Below are 18,742 nucleotides of genomic sequence, written 5' to 3' on the forward strand. Positions count from 1 at the left end.
GCTGGGAGAGCTTCACCAAGGAAACCCAGCCTCGGAGAGGCTGTGGCCTGCCCAAGGCCAAGTACGATTCAGAGCTGGAGTTGGAACCCATGTCCAGCTCCAATGTGCAGTTCTTTCTACTCCTGCTTTGCCTCTGATCACTCAAACAGCCCTGTGAGGCAGGCAGAACAGGGATTATGATCCCATTGCCCAGATAAGGAAAGCGAGACCCAGAGTGTGGCAAAACACTCAACATCTTCTTTACCCTGTTTCTACTTTTAGCTGCACTTGGGAATGAGTCCAAGTGTTGACCTTTTCTCTTGCCTCCTCTCTAGCCGATGGGCACTGCCCAGGGCACCTCAGCAGCATGGGGCAGAGCTGGGCCTTGGACTCCCATTCCAAAACCCTCATCCTGGGCCTGTGGACTGGTCCCAGTGCCACTCTGAACCCAGGTGCCTCCTCTGCGGGTGGAGACTCACCTCACCTGCCTTGCAGCTGGCTGGAGACTCAGAGAGAGAGAATTAGGAAGTACCTGGACACACCTTGGTCACCATCAGTCTGGACTTTGTCCCTCTTAATGCCCAGCTGAGGAAGGAGCAACCTGGATGGCCCTTTCCCTGACAGTGGAGGAGGGCAGCTCTGAGCCTGGCACAGGCCCAGCCCAAGTTAAGCCAGGAAGGGTGTGGAGCAAGACCAGGCTGGCGTTCCTGAGAGGAGTTTGCCAAGCTCTACTTTGCAGGTGTGGTCTAGGGGAGACTCAAAGGAGGCACATCCCAACTCTGAACTTTGGGATGGAATCCTGAGCCACCCAGCTGGTGCCCAGGGTAGCCAGCAAGGGACTTTGGACAGCCCACAGTGACAAATAAAAATAATAACTAATATATGTCAAACCCTAACTCTGTGCCAGGCCCTGTGTTTCCACACTCCCCACCCCAGGTCCTCAGAGCTGTGCAGTGGTGTGGGTTCCATCCAGCCCTGTTCCTTCCCTTCTTTCTCTGCATCCGGCTAAGTCGCTTGATCCAGTACCAGAAAGTGCCACAGCTGGGTCTCCTACCGCTTCTGCTCCTCCTCCTCCTCTCTCTGAGGTCCTCCCTTCCAGCCCCCTGCGCATCACCCCAGGACCACTCCATCCTTGGGCAATCCAGCCCCACCTCCTCTGGGAAGCCCCATCACAGTTGTGAAACTAAGCTCCGGGTAGGGAGGATCCTGCTTAAGACCTGGTCCGGAACCCCTTGCTTCCCTTGCCTCCTCTATGTCCAAGGCACCCGTTTTTACAGGCTTATAACCCCCCAGTTGGCCCTAGTGGCACTTCCCCTCGACTCTGCCCTTTTATGCCCCACAATGGAGGCGTAGGGTTCTGAAGCATAGGGCAGCTAGTAGGCAAGCGGCAAAGGGATGCAGGATTAAGTCGTCCGTCCACCGCCTTGCCCCTCCTCCTCCCAGCAGGCAACTCCGGGAAGCCTAGGTCGCACCAAGCCCCACTTTCGGAAGCCTCCCCGCCCCGCCCCGCCCCGCCCTTCCGACTCCGTGAGCGCGACGCGGCGCGCTTGCGCGGAGGCAGCCCGCGCCCAGGGCGCATGCGTAGCGGTCACTCCTGCTGTATATTAGGACGACGGCGCTTGCGGCCCGAGGCTTCTCACCGACAAGGGCACCGGTTTGGTTCGACTCGTCGGTTTAGGTTCCCTGCTGCCGCCGCCTCCGCAGTCCCCCGCGCAGGTGAGGGCCCGCGCTCCGGCTGCGGCGCCGGCTGGGGGAGCCCCCGCGTGCCCCGCCAGCCCGTGCCCCGCTCCCTCGGCCGTTGGGACCCCATCCCCCACAGCTCCGGGCACCGCTGCTTTGGGGTCAACGGTCATCTCCCAGACCTTTTGTCTATTCGGCCCCTCAGTTTCCCCCACTTGGCCCCCTCCTGACATTCCCCGTTTAACTAGCCGCTTTAGAATTCCCTTCTCACATCTCTCCCGTTATTCTCTAGCCCTTGACCCCCGGGTAGCCTCTGACCTCCCCCTGCCCAGGACCACCACCTTCCGACAGCTCTCGATTTTATAGCCCTGCCCTTTCCCCAGTTAGCCCCTGCGGCGCTTCCCCTCGTACGCCTGCTCTTCTTTATGCCCCGCTCCTTTCTCAGTTATGCCCAGTTCACTGACCTGTGGGGGCATGACCTCGGGGTCCTTGCCTCAGGGACCCAGGGCTCGACTGGATGCCTTCCTCGGGTTTGGGGATGTGGGGACTAGGAGAAGGTCAGGATCCCTAAGAGTCTTCTCTGCCTGGATGGTTGACAGTGGCTTTCTTCCCTAGCCTCACTTCTCCGCCTGGGTGTGTGCCAAGGTGTCTTATCTGCACTGTGTATCTTCCTTAAGGAGCCTGGGACCTCCCAAACCTGTTCCTGACTTGTCCCGCGTTGTCCCACCCCCTTGGTTATTAATCATCAGTATTTACTTCATTTGGTAAAGTTGCTTTGCAGGTGCTTTTGTATAAAGCTGGGGAATGAAGGAGAAGTTGGTGACCTGGGTAGAGTGTAGTTACCACTCCTTAGTTGAGTCCCACATCAGTGCTGCCCTTAGACGTTTTTGAGTGAGACTTGTTAGTGTTCCAGGATACCATGGCTATAAACTGCAGGTGATACCTGAACCCAGTGACCTTGCAGTGGTATTTGCCTTATTGTTAACAAGTGTTGATGTCACTCATCTATCTACAGGATCAGTGCACCTCCCGGACATGGAGACTGTTGTTCGCCGCTGCCCATTCTTGTCCCGAGTGCCTCAGGCCTTTTTGCAGAAGGCGGGCAAATCTCTATTGTTCTATGCCCAAAACTGCCCTAAAATGATGGAAGTTGGGGCCAAGCCAGCCCCTCGGGCCCTGTCCACTTCAATACTGTGCTGCCAGCAGGTCAAAGAAACCCCTCCTGCCAATGAGAGTAAGTGTCATTAGCAGTGGAGTCAGGGATGGCAATGTTTGCATTCATTACTAGACTAGAAGCGGTTCTAGTCTCCAATGGTGATGAGGGTCTCACTAAACAAAAGAGTTACTCTGTGCCAGGCTCAGCTCTTTGCATGGATTATCTCGTGTAATTGTCATCCTAACCCCACAAGGTGGGTACTTTTAGTTCTCCTATCTTTAATGGTGAAAGTGGCCAGCGTTCCACCTTGGTTTCTGGATTGCATGTCAGTGTCTGTTGGAGTTTTACTGTTTGTCAGTGCCTCATTCACATAAAGTTAGAATGTTCTATTACAGCCTTCCTTCATTAAATATTTGGCCCTTTGTTTTTTTGCTTGTTTGTTTTTTAATTAATAGACTTTATTTTTAGAGCACTTTTAGGTTCACAGCAAAATTGAGTGGAAGCCTTTGGCTTTTAAAGTTGTGATTTTTTTTTATATTATTTTTTATTGTAGTAAAATGCATATAACATAAAACTTACTATGTCAACATATTTTAAGTGTACAGTTCAGTGGTATTAAGTACATTTATATTGTTGTGCAACCATCAACACCATCCAATCTCCAGAACTCTTTTCATCATCCCGAACGGAAACTCTGTGCCCGTTAAACAGTAACTCTCCATCCCCTTCCCCCAGCCCCTGGCAAATACCATTCTACTTTTTTGTCTCTGTGAATTTGACTACTCTAGGAACCTCATGTTCCTAGAGTAGTCTAGTGGAATCATAGAATTTGTTAAAGTAGCGATTTTTTAACACATATATCTTTATTTTGTATGTGAACTTTTAAATTTTGTTTTAATAAAGAGATCAGAGTTGGATTTAGTTTTGGTCTGGCTCTGCCAGGAGAGGATGAGGCTTTTCAGATTCCACTTAATCTTAAAGAATAATTTACCTTACAGGCTCTGTTAGGTGTGTTCTCTGGATATGGATTTCTAAGAAAGGAATGTTTTTTTCTTTAAGTAGAAAGGATTTAGTCCTTTGCAGGATTTCTTTTCTTTTCCTCTTTACCATTGTTCAGGAGTTAGTTATGTTTTTTTACTGAACAATCAAAAACCTTTTTTTTTTTTTTGGTGAGGAAGATCAGCCCTGAGCTAACATCTGTTGCCAATCCTCCTCCTTTTTTCCCCAAAGCCCCAGTTGTATGTCATAGTTGCACATCCTTCTAATTGCTGTATGTGGGATGCCGCCTCAGCATGGCCGGACAAGCGGTGCGTTGGTGCGTGCCCGGGATCCGAACCCTGGTCACCAGTAGCGGAGCGCGCGCACTCAACTGCTAAGCCACGGGGCCGGCCCCTCAAAAACCTCTTTTACCACTCTGTCCCTCGCGGTAGAGAAATAGTTGAGTACATGTGGCTTGTCCACTTGATAGGCCACCATGCAACCATTGCAGATGACAGTCACAAACTAGTTACTAGCTCAGGCAGATTTTTATAATGAAAAGGGCAGAATAAACAAGCATATACAGAATAAGTAAAACTTTTTTAAAACCTGTACATGAAGGGAAGAAATAATATAGCAAAATGTCTACAATGGTTGTGTTTTGCATGATAGAACTCCTTTTATTTTTCTAGACTTCCTGTATATTTTATAATGAATGAAATGTGTTTCAAAGCAATTCTTTTTTACTTTCCTTTGAAGAGTATTTTAATAAAACCTGTATTGAAACACCTTACCCAAGTTGTAGGAAAGTCTAGCCTATGAGTCGTAGGAGCATTCCACAATGATGATAAAAGACTTTTCTAGAAGGAAGATGAACGAATTTGCCCAAGGGGAGAGGGAAGTCATTGTAACTAGAAGCATAATTACCAGCTAGCTGTGTTAAATTGGTGACCTTCTTTGATGCATTTAGATGAGAAAGTAGGGGCTGGACAGTTAAGTGACTTAGCAGTTAAGTACGCGAGCTCTGCTACTGGCGGCCCGGGTTCGGATCCCGGGCACACGCCGAAGCACCACTTGTCAGGCCATGCTGAGACGGCATCCCACATACAGCAACTAGCAGGATGTGCAGCTATAACATACAACTATCTACTGGGGCTTTGGGGAGAAAAAGGGAAAAAAAAAAAAAGGAGGAGGATTGGCAATAGATGTTAGCTCAGGGCCAGTCTTCCTCAGCAAAACGAGGAGGATTGGCATGGATGTTAGCTCAGTGCTGATCTTCCTCACAAAAAAAAAGAAAAGAAAAGAAAAGAAAAAAAAAAAAGATGAGAAGGTATATGAGGTGTGTGAATGTGATTTCCCTGTGGTTTGTTTCTTACCTTACTGATAATTTGAACTCTATTAGGCAACAGTCCAAACACCTTACTTTTAGCCTAATTTCTTTTGTTAGGAAGAAAACCAATGGTTTATATGTTAAGCAACAGCAAGCTTCTTTGTCAAGAATCTGTTTAGAAAATATTAGCAGAGAAAAAAATCATATGAACACTTCCAGTTACTTTCGAGAGTGTGTCCTCTCATGAAATATGCTGAGTGTACTTGGAGTAGATTTACTGGAAATAATCCAGCTCAAGAATTCTGTGCTGTGTGAAACTAGAAAATACTACTTTTTGCATTTATAAATGAGAAATATTATGGATTTGAGACGTAGCTGGACTGTGCCAATTAACTCTTCACAGGAACATCGTTTCCAGTGAGGCAGATGAGAAACAGTTAAATTAATAGTACCTAATAAAAAATAAATTTGTGTCAGGGCTGGCCTGGTGGCGTAGCAGTTAAGTTCGTGCGCTCCACTTCAGTGGCCCAGGGTTCGGAGGTTCAGATCCCAGGCACGGACCTACGCACCGCTTATCAAAGCCATGCTGTGGCGGCATCCCATATAAAGTAGAGGAAGATAGGCACAGATGTTAGCCCAGGGCCAGTCTTCCTCAGCAGAAAAGAGGAGGATTGGCAACAGATATTAGCTCGGGGCTAATCTTCCTCAAAAAAAAAAATTTGTGTCTGGATTGTGGAGTAGAGTGAGTATATACAGATTGTCTTTGAGGCAATAAGAGAAAGACACAAGTGGTTTCCTTGTGTACTATGCAACCAAATCTGATGCTTCAGCTTTTCTATTCCTCCCTCAGAGGACAAAACTGCCAAAGCGGAGGTTCAGCAGGCTCCTGATGGATCCCAGCAGACTCGAAATGGCACACAGCTTCCGTCTGGACACCCCTCCCTTACCACGAGCCAAGGCACTGCGAGCAAATGCCCTTTCCTGGCCGCCCAGATGAGCCAGAGCAGCAGCAGCGTCTTCTGCAAAGCCAGTCTAGAGCTTCAGGAGGATGTGCAGGAAATGCATGCTGTGAGGAAAGGTGAACAGATGACATGTGAACCATTAGAAAGAGCGAAGAGGGCCTTTTGGCTCTTTTGGATCCTCAGATTTATGTATGAGCTATTATTAGGGTAGTATTTGTGTAAACACCTTCCTCTTTTAGGGCCAAGGAAGAAAGTCATCAAGATAGACAGACAGTCATTTTGTATTGCAAAATGTGGGACTTTCTTTCTGGTGCGTGTGTAGGCTGTGACCAGCTTTTATTGTAACTGCTTCATTTCTGAAAATACCCTGCAGGAATAAGCTGTTACCAGCTGCCCGTTGTTTCTTTCCCACCATTTGGTGGGATAAAAAGTAAAAGTATTACTGTAGTAAGTGATGGTCTTAGGACTCCCAAGCGGTGTGTCTTACTGATGGCCAGTGAGTGGCAACCTTAATTCCAGTTGTGGCTATGTCCATGGAGCCCCCAAAGTCCCCCAAAAACCTCACCAGCAGAAATGACCCACATGGGGGCCGGCCCCGTGGCTTAGCGGTTGAGTGCGCGTGCTCCGCTACTGGCGGCCCGGTTTGAATCATTGGCGCGCACTGACGCAGCACTTGTCTGGCCATGCTGTATGTGGCATCTCACATACAGCAACTAGAAGGATGTGCAACTATAACATACAACTGTCTACTGGGGCTTTGGAGAGAAAAAGGGAAAAAAAAAGGAGGAGGATTGGCAATAGATGTTAGCTCAGGGCCGGTCTTCCTCAGCAAAAAGAGGAGGATTGGCATGGATGTTAGCTCAGGGCTGATCTTCCTTGCAAAAAAAAAAAAAAAAGAAATGACCCACATGACTGGAATTGTTTTCTGTGAAGAAAATTGATATTAGGGTCCAGGGGTGGGTGGAGTGGGGAGGAGTTGGGGAAAGGCATGCCAACCAACTAGAAAGCTTTGGATTTGAATGTTTGTTAAAGCTGGCTGGTAGCTCTGAAAACAGAACAGCACCAGACATTGGCCGTTACTGTAACTAAGAGCGAAGAAGAGAAGCTTCATACACTCAGTTACGGCTTACTTTGGTTATGTTCGGCTTTTTGTGAACTAGGCAGTAAGCCATTTTTGACAATATCTCTGGAAGGTATTGTGAACTCAGCATAGAATGTTGGTCCCCTTTGCTTCTTGTTACTTTTGTTACAGAGGTTGCTCAAACCTCAGTGAACCCCAGTGTGATTAGTGTGAAGACTGTTGGAGGGGAGCCGAATGGATTGCTAAAGAACTTTCAGGATATCATGCAAAAGCAAAGACCAGAAAGAGTGTCCCATCTTCTTCAAGATAACTTGCCAAAATGTAAGTCTCATTGTTATTTGCCTGATGCACTATAGAGTTTAGAACTTAAACTTTATCAGATGAAACATAAAATTGCATAGTGAGTTGTGGATTAAAAGCCACGTCTCTTGCTTGATGCAAGTAGGTGCTCTCAGCCATAGTGAATACCAATCCCATTGGTAGCCTGCCTTCTCTCTTTTAATACCTGCCATCTACACACTGGGTGCTGTGCTAAACACTTGACATACATGGTCTCATTTGAGACATACACAGTCTCAAGATGAGGACATCAAGTAACTTGCCCACATGAGCACTTCATTAATTTGCCCAGAATCTCCCTACTACTAAATGACCAAGCTGGGATTGGCACCCAGGTCTTTCACCAAAGCCCAGATGTGCTTTTTAACCATCAGACGGGGCTGTCTTTTCTTCCGTTTTTAGCTGTTTCCACTTTTCAGTATGATCGTTTCTTTGAGAAGAAAATTGATGAGAAAAAAAATGACCATACCTATCGAGTTTTTAAAACTGTGAACCGGAGGGCACACATCTTCCCCATGGCAGATGACTATTCGGACTCTCTCATCACCAAAAAGCAGGTGTCAGTCTGGTGTAGCAATGACTACCTAGGAATGAGTCGCCACCCACGGGTGTGTGGGGCAGTCATGTAAGTAGCCCTCAGCTTTCAGATATCAGTGATGTTATTTGGCAAGACATTGATGCTTTATAGGGATTGGATCTTTTATGGGAGGAGTAGTCAGCAGCTCAAAGTGTGCCATAGCAAAATACTGTTCTCAGCTTTTAAAAATATCTACACATTACATTTAAAGAGATTCTTATGTGCGAGTAGTTGGTGAGCTGTTTTGTGTGTGAGAGTTCAGTCTATGGGCTTATTGATTATGTGTGTCACAAGTGAGTGTGCCTTTAACATCAGGCAGTCTTGCACAGAGACATCCTTGCTTATGGCTGCAGGTAGAAAAATATAAATGTAACAGCACTGGAGAAAAAGCTACTTCAAAAAGACATTAAAAATGATGGTATATCCCATCATTCATGTCCTTTAGGAGGTTTGCCATGGCTTGGGACACTTGAGAGAGTTGCTTGCCAAACTCTAAGGAGGCTTGCTCAAAAGAGCCCCATCTGAAGTTTAGTGATAGATACAGCCTAACATTATGTGACTGGTTTGCAAAGGGTTTAGGTTTAGGTAACCACCATCCAGGATGTCCGTCTAGAGATGGTTGTCGTGTTATTGGAGAGAATGATGTTTATCAGAGGAAAGAAGCCTTAGTAAATTAACTCAGCTAATACTTAGTAGTTGCTGACTTTTAAATGAACGCTTGGTTTTGATGATCCCTAGAAGTATCATCCCCCTAGTGTTGAGACCTTCTCCTCCCTAGTCTGAAGATGAAGCTGGTTGAAACTTGTGGCCCCAGAGAGTTGCTAGATCAACATAAGTTTTAGTTTCCTAGAACCTGGAGAGAGGAATGATTCACAGTGTTCTGAACCATGAGATTTATTTTCTGCCTGCCGTTTTTTTTTAAAGGGACACTTTGAAACAACATGGTGCTGGAGCAGGTGGCACTAGAAATATCTCTGGGACTAGTAAGTTCCATGTGGACCTGGAGCGAGAGCTGGCTGACCTCCATGGGAAAGATGCGGCACTCCTGTTTTCCTCATGCTTTGTGGCCAACGACTCGACCCTCTTCACTCTGGCCAAGATGATGCCAGGTAAGGAAGCCTATGGTGGGTGTCTTAGAGTTTTTTGAGTTTCTCGGTAATAACAGGAATATCAGCAACAAAGAAGGCTCACCAGAAACACTCAATTAAGAGTTATGATAATATCTGGGAACATTTGTTCTTGAACTGAGCAGGAGGTGCTAACTGCACATAACTTCCGTTAGAACATGATACCGATGAAGAATCAGACATGGAGGGCTTGTCCTTGAGCTAAATGCTTCAAATGTGCTTTGTATTCTAAGAAAATCCTTTGGAGAAATCTTTAATCATTGGTAATTGTCTTGATTGAGTTTGGAGTGAGACAGCCAGATTTAAAAGTAGATTAGTTGCCTGCCACAGGGTTATTCTACACCTATGAGTCTTGTCAAAGGAGAAGCACTAGTTAGTTATTTTACCAGGAAGAAACTGCCACGCAGTGTCTTCTTCCTACTGGGCAAAAGCAGCATTTTCAGGGCAAAGTCTGTTGTGTCGACTGTCTAGGTAATTTGTCTTTGGTGCAGTTGGCAAAAAACAACGTTTTTGTCATGTTAGGCTGTGAGATTTACTCTGATTCTGGGAACCATGCCTCCATGATCCAAGGAATTCGGAATAGCCGTGTGCCAAAGTACATCTTCCGCCACAATAATGTCAGCCACCTTCGGGAACTGTTGCGGAGGTCCGATCCCTCGGTCCCCAAGATTGTTGCGTTCGAAACTGTCCACTCGATGGATGGTAAGTCCAAATAGAGGCCAATCTGAAACCTTAAATGAAAACTAGGCCTGAACTCTTTAAAAGTGTGGTGTTTATTTTGTTTTTGCAATTTCTTTTCTTTCCACACTCTGCCAGGATATTGTAATTGGTGGACATTGTATAGATTTGGGTCAATGTAGATTTTCTACTCTGACTTTTAGTAGGCTCTAAGACCCCAAGATAACTAGAAATTGGGAGAAGTTCGTTGTTTTTCTAATATTAAAAATGATACCTTAGAAAAGAAGTTATTTTGTTTTGACTGACTCTTAACAAGACAGAAATACATGAAATGGCAAGCTCCTCAGAGCAGTTGGGGGTCTTTCCTCAGGGGCAGTGTGCCCACTGGAAGAGCTGTGTGACGTGGCCCATGAGTTTGGAGCAATCACCTTCGTGGATGAGGTCCACGCAGTGGGGCTGTACGGGGCTCGAGGTGGAGGGATTGGCGATCGGGATGGAGTTATGCCGAAAATGGACATCATTTCTGGAACCCTTGGTATGTATACGCTGCACATTCTGTAACCTACCTTAAAATTACATTATCCTAACAAGGCCAAGGACCAATGGGTCTTTCTGGGATCAGGTGCGAAAACGGTATGGTAGCGTATAAAGCCTGGGCCACTTTTTTTGGTGCATTTTTGTTTTCTCAGTGAGTGGTGGCCCAGCTTAGCAGAATACCTTCAGTTATGGAAGCGTGGCCCAGATCAAAGTAAATCTCGCAACCTAACATGACAGAAATACCATTTGTTGCCCTCTGAGCTCATTCCAAACATAGTTGTGGCTCTATCTCCATGCTATCACAACAGCCCTTACTCTCTCTGCCTCAGATTGTTCCCTTAGAGTAAAAAAAAGAATTCTAGTGCTGTTCTCCTAGAGCAGTTGTTAGGACGTGCAGGTCCAGGCATTGTGATGCACTGAGCTCTGTGCCTACCACGTTCCTGTTCACCACGGCTACTTTGTATTTCCTCTGCTCCTCCTAGGGGAGAGGCACTGTGTCCTGGAGCCCAGCTCTGAAGCTATGCTGCCTGCTGGATGTAAATCCTACCTGCATAAGCTGCGTGACCTTGGGCTGGTAGTTAACCTCTCTGCATCTCAGTTTCCTCACGAGTATAATGGAGATTACAGTAGGACCTGCCTCACTTTTTATGGAGAAGATAAATGAATTGTATGCAAACAATTACTATAGACATTCTCTTTGCCTATGAGGACTCTAAAGATGAAAATGTAGATTGTACAAATTTTAGGATTTCAAAAGTTAGGCAGTTGGAGACCCAAGTAGCAGTTAGCTAAAAATGCCGCTTTACAGCCTGCACTTGGTAAGCAAAGGGAAGGCAAAAAAGAGTGTCCTTCAGCACTGTTGAGGGGCGTGAGAGCCTCATGCAGACCAGGAGAGCCTGGGGGTTCACCGGGCAGAGCCCTCCAGGAGAAAGGCACTTGTCCATGTGTCCTGATTCCAGCCACCCTTTTCGTTTAAAGAGCGCTTATGACGTGGGCTCTTTGAAGGCACAGTCATTGTGAGATGGAAACAGCTGGGGACAGGAATTTTCCACTGTAAGAGCTTATACCAACCCAGCGCTGCATGGGGTTCAAGCAAGAATGGTCATTACAGAACATAGTGTTAAGATCTAGGAGGACTCTCCTGGAGTCATTAATCCTGAAACTTGAGATACAGAGTATACAAAGGGACTTAAGGAGAATTGAAAAACAAGGCTGGCCCTAAATCAACCCTAACAGGTTCTGAGTTTTCATATTTATCTGGCAAATGCTACTTGTCAGAGTTTTGTGTTTACTTAAATAGGAAATAATACCAGTCAGACCAAAACAGGTCATGTCTTAGCTGGGTTACATTCCAGCTTCGAGGGTAATGCTCACAGTGAGAGGACAATGCCAGCATCACAGCTCAGATCCTGTCCCAGAGAGCACGCACAGCGCAGAACTTGGGAGGTGGCGCCTTGCCCGCTGGCAAAGCAGCCAGCCTGGGTAGGAGAGGCAGGTAAGAAGAGAGGCAGCAGCTAGATGTTCAGGCACCCCGGGACCAGTCACTCTGTGCCGGGCCTGTCCTGGAGACCTGCATTTGATCCTAGTCAGACACCAGCTTGGCCATGTGGCTTTGGGCAAGACCCTTTCATACCTCCTCACCTTTTTCCCTTTCAGAAATGGGTGGACATCCCTTTACTTCATTCAGTCTTAGGGCAAATTAGGACGATAAAGCGAAAAGTAAAAGCTCTCAGACTCTGCAGCACCTTGCTGGGTACGTTTAGGGGCTATTGCTGTAATAAATGAGGCTTTCTCCTCCCAGGCAAAGCCTTTGGCTGTGTAGGAGGGTACATCGCCAGCACGAGTTCTCTAATCGACACTGTACGGTCCTATGCGGCTGGCTTCATCTTCACCACCTCCCTGCCACCCATGCTACTGGCTGGAGCCCTGGAGTCTGTGCGGATCCTGAAGAGTGCCGAGGGGCGGGCGCTTCGCCGCCAGCACCAGCGCAATGTCAAGCTCATGAGACAGATGCTGATGGATGCCGGCCTCCCAGTCGTCCACTGCCCCAGTCACATCATCCCTGTCCGGGTAATGACCTGTCTGTGATTGGACTTGCTGGGGGCTGTGCCTCCACATGTGATGTGAGATATTCTTGTTCACGCCTTCCTGAAGTTGGGCTGGGACAGGGTGACTGCTGGGGCAAGTGGTCTGTAGCCACTGGCCCTCTGCTGTATTTCCACCTTTGGCTGACTTCACAATGAGAAATGAAGCCTTTGAACCCAGCAGGCTGGAGCAGAGGTTCCTTCTCCAAAGCACTGGCCTTAACAGGGTAAACACAGAGCTTGTATTTGGAAAGCTCTGGAAGCCTAAGCTTGGCTAGCTTTGAAATATGGCTTTCTACTCAGTTAATTTCGAAATAGGTCTTGCCCTTCCCACTACAAACAGTAGCCTTGTTGGTGTCCCAGTTGAATTGTATGATTAATAGAGCTTGTATAACCAAAGCTGCCTTCATCCTCAGGGTGTATGCACCCCAGGGTATGGGAACCAGCTGATGTCAGCTGGGGTCACACAACCACCACCGGAGAGGGAGATCAATGTGAAATTCACTTCTAATGTGGTTTCACTTCTCTGGTCTGTACTGAACAATACTGGACCCTTTAAATTGCAGGTGTGTGGGCAGTGCTTTACCTCTCCCCGAGGCTTGCATATGCTGCTTGACCCTCAGCCTCAGGCCCAGCTTCGTGGGCGCTGTGTTCATTAGAGTCTCTACTAAGAGATAGTCCATCTTGTTCTGACCTTACCTTCTATGATCATCAAACTCAGGTTGCCGATGCTGCTAAAAACACGGAAATCTGTGATGAACTCATGAGCAGACATAACATCTACGTCCAAGCAATCAATTACCCCACAGTGCCCCGGGGAGAAGAGCTCCTTCGGATTGCTCCCACCCCTCACCACACACCGCAGATGATGAACTACTTCCTTGGTGAGTCCTGGAGAGCTACCAGTGCCCCACTGGAGAGTTGCATAAAGCTGTCTTTGCCGTGTTTATAATTGAAGCCCTTCAGAGGCGTTCTGATTTGTTTCTTCTTTTTCCAAGTAATTAAGATTGCTCTCTGGTGTTACAAAACTGTAACAGACATTTAGTTGTTTGACTCGCTTTAAGAGGGCACAGAGTCATTTTGGAAGCTGTGAGTAAGGCTGCTAATCCACCCGTTGTTTCCAGTGCCCCCTTGTCGGGGTGACTTAAGGATGCACAGTAATGGTTGTTGCAGAAGAAAAGAGAGGCCTCCAAAGGCTTGACTCTGCCCTGGCCCTCCAGAGTCTGGCTTTGCACTTCTCTCTACTCCCTGACGTTGTGTGGTCCTGAACCAACCCCACACCTGACCCCTTCTGATAAGAGTAATTGTTCAGTATTTTAGACTGCTTACGGTTCTGTACAACCCAATCCACCATTCCCCACGTCCAACCTAAAGGCAGAGACCGAGGGGCTGCTTTCAACCACAGGTTGCCTCTGCCTCAAAGGTGCATTGCCTTCCTGAGCCCCCTGAGGTGGTTCTGCTGCCTTACAGGCTTTAGGGCTGTTCTGCTAGGAATGCTCAGTTTCAACGTAGTGGAGCGATATTGGAGCAACTTCTTCCCTGAAGGTGTGTAAAATAAAGCTAGAGTTGGGTTTTGTTTCTCCATTTTTATTTATTTTTATAACAGCCTTATTGAGATATAATTCACATACCACAAATTTCACCCTTTTAAAGTATATAATTCACTGGTTTTTAGGGACATCATAATGTTGTGCAACCATCAGCACTATCTGATTCCTGAACATTTTCATCACCCCAAAGAGAAACCCCATACCTGTTAGCAGCCATGCTCCGTTACCCCTTCCCCAGTCCCTCTCAACCACCAATCCACTTTCTGTCTCTGTGGATTTGCTTATACCTAACATTTCATGTAAGTGGAATCATACAATATCTGGTCATTTATGCCTGGCTTCTTTCACAGCACAGTGTTTTCAAAGTTCATCCCTGTTGTCGCATGAATTAGCACTTTATTTCTTTTTATTACCAAATAATCTTCCTTGGTACAGATATACCACGTTTTGTTTATCCATCAATTGATGGACATTTAGGTTATTTCCACTTTTTGACTATTATGAAAATAATGCTGCTATGAATATTTGTGTTCAAGTTTTTGTGTGGGCATATATTTTCATTTCTCTTGGGTAGATACTCCCTTTAATTTTGTAAAACTGTTTCTCCTTACAGAGAATCTGCTGGCCACGTGGAAGCGAGTTGGGCTGGAACTCAAGCCACATTCCTCAGCTGAGTGCAACTTCTGCAGGAGGCCCCTGCATTTTGAAGTGATGAGTGAAAGAGAGAAATCCTACTTCTCTGGCATGAGCAAGTTGGTCTCTGCTCAGGCCTGAGTGTGTTGTGACCTCAGTTAGTCCACCTAACCACAGGCCGTATCATAGCCAGATAGTCTCCAGAGTTGTCTTTATATGTGAATTAAATTATATTAAATTTAAATCTCTAGTAAAAGGTTAGTCCTGAAAAATAAATTCTTGTTTAAGTGATGGATCCTCCTGTTATTGGCTACTGAATCAAAAAATCCTTTTCCTTCATCCGTTTAAATTTGGTCTGTGTTGTTGAGATGTATAAAAGTGTACCAGTCCTTGGGTAGTGGCTTCAGACCCTGCTGGAATGGCAGAACCTCCCACTCTGCTTGAACCCAACTACCTCTTTAATGCCTGCTGCATCCAGTGGCTGACCCAGCCACACCCCAGCACCTACACAGTTCTGAAAGAAGTCCTACCACAGTGGCAGCCGGTGTCACTTTAAATTTCTCACCTCAAATCTTAAATGGGCCCTCAGCCCTACCCAGCAGTCCTGCTACAGCTGTTCCCTCAAACCCCCACCCTTTCCCTTTTCAATTACTGCTTTGACCTCACTTCCCTGTGAAAGTCGAGGAGGCAGGAGCGGACTGATTTGTCTGTCCCCACCAAGTCCTCCAGCCGTCTGCCCCCTGCACCTGTATTGCGTCCCCTCCAGTAACAGTGGAGGTATTTATGCTCCTCACCCTGACTCCTTCCACTTGTATTCTGGGTCCCATTGCTGCTTGCACATCCTTGCAACCATCTTTTCTATGTCATGAATTTCTCCCCAGTGGCCTGCAGGAGGCTTTGTCATCTATCCTAAAAACAAACAAGCTTTGCCTCAGTCCAGACCCCCTTCTAGCTGCTGCCACAGTCCCTCTCTTCTGCCTCTTTTCTGCTTAGCCCTCCCCACTTGGTCCTTCATCCTGTTCTCTATGGAGGCTGCTCTTTTCTTGCTGTATCTTGCTTCTATCTTGCCAAATCTAGTAACCGGTTCTGTTTTCCTTTCATTGGATCTCCCAGTGGCGGGGTTGAGGTGGTTATCTTGGTCCTTTTTACAGCTTTCTCCTGTAAGCTTCCGTGCCTGTAACTTTTCCTGATTATTTTCCTCCTACTTCATGAGCTTGTCCTTCTTGGTCTAGTTGGCAGGGTCCTTTGAATATTGAACGCCCCCCAGGTTCATCTCTAATTGCACTAACCATTTCCCCTCCCCACCACGTGACCTCTCCCAGCCCTGGGTTTTCAGTTCTCGCTATACATCACTAACTGCCTTGAACCACACAGGTCCAGAGGGCACCTGGGGTCTGCCCACTCCTCCCCTACCTCCTCTTCCCTTGTCACACCATCACTGTCCTCTTGCTGTGGAAGGAGGCTGTCTTTCCCTCCATGAGCCTGTTAAGTCTTTTAAGTTCCACTTCTAAAATACATCTCAGGCCAGGCCAGTTCCCGTCCCCTCCACTGCTACCATCCCGATCATGCCACCATCATTTCAGCATCTGCCCCAGCCTCAACCCCACAGAGGAGCCTGAGAGAGCTTTTAAAAATATAAATCAGATTGTGTCCCTCTCCTGCAGAAAACTTTCCTGGGTCCTCTATTGGCAGTCAGATTAAATTCTGGATTCCTCATGCAGGCTGACGACATTCTCGGGGATCAGGATCCCATCCGACCCTCATTTGTTCACTCTCATATGTTGGCGTGCACTCCTGGGCCTCAAATACCCCAGGTTCTCACTGGCATCCAGGTCTTGGTGTTAGCCATTGTTTCTCTGCCTGGGGCTTTCTACCTTGGGGCGTGGGGAGCTGCCTCTCCTCATGCAGGGCAGACCTGCTTGAAACCCTCCTTGAGCCCCCAGGCCAAGGCAGCCCTTCGTGTTCTCACCATCACTTGACCTCCTACTGTGCTGCCTTTCAAAAGCTGGTCACCACCCACAATGCCTTTTCCCCTGTTGATCACTTGCCCTGTCTTTCTCCTCAGTTCTGAATCCCCAGTGCTCAGCACAGTACCTAACACACATAGGCACTAAGCAAATAAATGTGTGTTGAATGAATGAAAGGAGACTGTTTTAGCTTGGGCTGCTAAAACAAAACACCATAGACGGGGTGGCTTAAACAACAGACTGATTTCTCACAGTTCTAAAGGCTGGGAAGTCCAAGATCAAGGTGCCGGCAGATTCGCTTCCTGGCCTGAGGACAGCTGACTTCTTGCTACAAATTCACGTGACCTTTCCTCTGCAGGTGGAGAGAGATCTCCTCCTTCCTCTTCCTACAAAGCCACTTGTGACCTAATCTAAATCTAATTACCTTCCAAAGGCCGCACTTCCAAATGCCCCCACACTGGGGTTAGGGCTTCAACATATGAATTCTGGGGGGACACAAACATTCAGCCCATAACAGGGACCAATGATAATAGCCAAGTCTACTTTACCAGAAAGAATAGATGAGCTGAAGAACAACCAAGCAGCTGCAAGACAAAGAGAACCTCTCGGCCTTGCTCCCCTCTCTTAGCTCTAGAAGGGGCAGCTGTGCTGTCTCCTCTCTGGACAGAGTTGCGCTGGCACCCCTTTCAGAGAGGCTGGGAGTGGGCACACGCACCCTTATCAGGACCAGTGCTGAGTCTTGATCCCATCAGATAAAACCACACATCTAGGCAGGCCACTGGGCATGGTGGAAGTCATGTCACCTGGAAACCACCACACAGTTCCTTTCTGCCCAGGAAACAAGCCTCCCTCAGCTTTCCCAGCTCTGTTCTCTCCTGTAAGCTTTCAGGGATTTCCATTGTCCCTCATGTTCCCACGCCTGGAACTCCCTCCACCTCTTTTCCTCCCAGTGTGTTTTTTTTCCTTCCAGCAAGGGTAATGTTTCTCTGGGAATGCTTAGGAGGACCCGCCTTCCTTCTCATATGACTCAGAGCCAGCAGGGTCAACAAGGTCATTGGCTCCACCTTCCTCCTCACTGCTGCTTGGGGTTATGAGAACAAAGGATGATGGAATGATCTGCAGGAAGTGGATGGGATGTGTGAACTGCTTGCTTAAAAATGAGAAGCTTGGCTTCTAATAAGAACTCAAGTGTGAAAATGTATGATGTCATGGAAGTTTTCTGAGAATATTGAGAAGCCTAAGGCATTAAATAAAGTGTCCTAAAGGGAAAAGGGTTTTTTAAAATCTTAGCAGGTAGAACTTCCTTACATTGAAGTTTTCCTCTCATCAGGTTTTCCTAAGTCTTGGGCCCAGACCTCTGCTTGTCTCCTACTCACTGCTCCCCAACAGCAAAGAGCACAGGAGGCAACACCAGGGTCTGCAGACTCTCCCAGGTGCCCTGGTCCTGCTCCCAGCTCCATGTGCCTCTGGCTGCACCACGTCTGCCGTCTGCCTCTGAACCCTATTCAGTGCTCTGGGCGGGGTCCCTGGCTCGGGAGGATCAATATCTGGGTGAAGAGAGAAAAATATCGAAGCCACATCCGCTGGTTGCCCTCAGCATAAGCCCCTTACCTAATAACGATGACCGGGGTCCTGCTAGCTTTCTCAGGCCTTTACTCACATTATCACAAATCCTTATAACAGCCTGCAGAGGAACCTGGCCATCCCCATTTACAGATGAGCAAACTAAGGCTCCAAAGGGGTGGTCACTTGCCCAAGATAACCCAAACGGCAGAGCTGGTCATTACCAGAGGTAATCTGACTTGAGTTCCATCTCTTTCCCGGCCTTGCAGAGCCATGTTGCGGGCAGTGTTAATGGTCGAGGATGTGCTGCAGTGTGGAGAAGAGGGCCTGGAGCCAACCATGAGCACCCTTCCTGACCACAGTGCAGTGGGAGCCACCTCCCACCCAGCCCCTCCTGAGCTCAGCTCCTACTGCCTCCTGCAGGACCTGGGATGGTGGAGCTCTGTCCCTTCTGATCCTGCAGATGGCAACAGAGCTCTTCCTTGAAGGTCAAACAAAGTGCTGTGGACCTCCAGGCTCAC

At 47.5% G+C, this 18,742-nt stretch overlaps 1 protein-coding gene across 2 annotated transcripts; it reads left to right on the plus strand.

The window, feature by feature from the left end:
* Window positions 1-1,556: 1,556 nt before the first annotated feature.
* ALAS1 (5'-aminolevulinate synthase 1) lies at window positions 1,557-14,982 on the plus strand. Of its 2 annotated transcripts, XM_004419782.3 has the most exons (11): window positions 1,557-1,695; window positions 2,675-2,893; window positions 5,974-6,201; window positions 7,338-7,487; window positions 7,908-8,130; window positions 9,007-9,191; window positions 9,732-9,911; window positions 10,258-10,422; window positions 12,226-12,494; window positions 13,230-13,392; window positions 14,672-14,982. In XM_004419782.3, the coding sequence occupies exons 1-11, from the start codon at window positions 1,557-1,559 to the stop codon at window positions 14,830-14,832; spliced, it is 2,082 nt and encodes a 693-aa protein (XP_004419839.2). In that variant the 3' UTR covers window positions 14,833-14,982. The 2 variants fall into 2 exon arrangements, with proteins under 2 accessions (XP_004419839.2, XP_087287255.1); XM_087431129.1 differs by lacking the exons at window positions 9,732-9,911; window positions 10,258-10,422.
* Window positions 14,983-18,742: the final 3,760 nt, after the last annotated feature.

Source organism: Ceratotherium simum, chromosome 5, assembly GCF_057802395.1.
Source record: "Ceratotherium simum simum isolate JZ-2026a chromosome 5, ASM5780239v1, whole genome shotgun sequence".
Taxonomy (NCBI): Eukaryota; Metazoa; Chordata; class Mammalia; order Perissodactyla; family Rhinocerotidae; genus Ceratotherium; species Ceratotherium simum.

Excerpts from the sequence above, each read along its gene's own strand:
- ALAS1 (XM_004419782.3), top strand. The coding sequence starts at position 1,557 with ATGCGTAGCGGTCACTCCTGCTGTATATTAGGACGACGGCGCTTGCGG. Across the intron at positions 6,202-7,337 it reads AATGCATGCTGTGAGGAAAG|AGGTTGCTCAAACCTCAGTG; the intron begins GTGAACAGATGA and ends CTTTTGTTACAG. Across the intron at positions 12,495-13,229 it reads GTCACATCATCCCTGTCCGG|GTTGCCGATGCTGCTAAAAA; the intron begins GTAATGACCTGT and ends CATCAAACTCAG.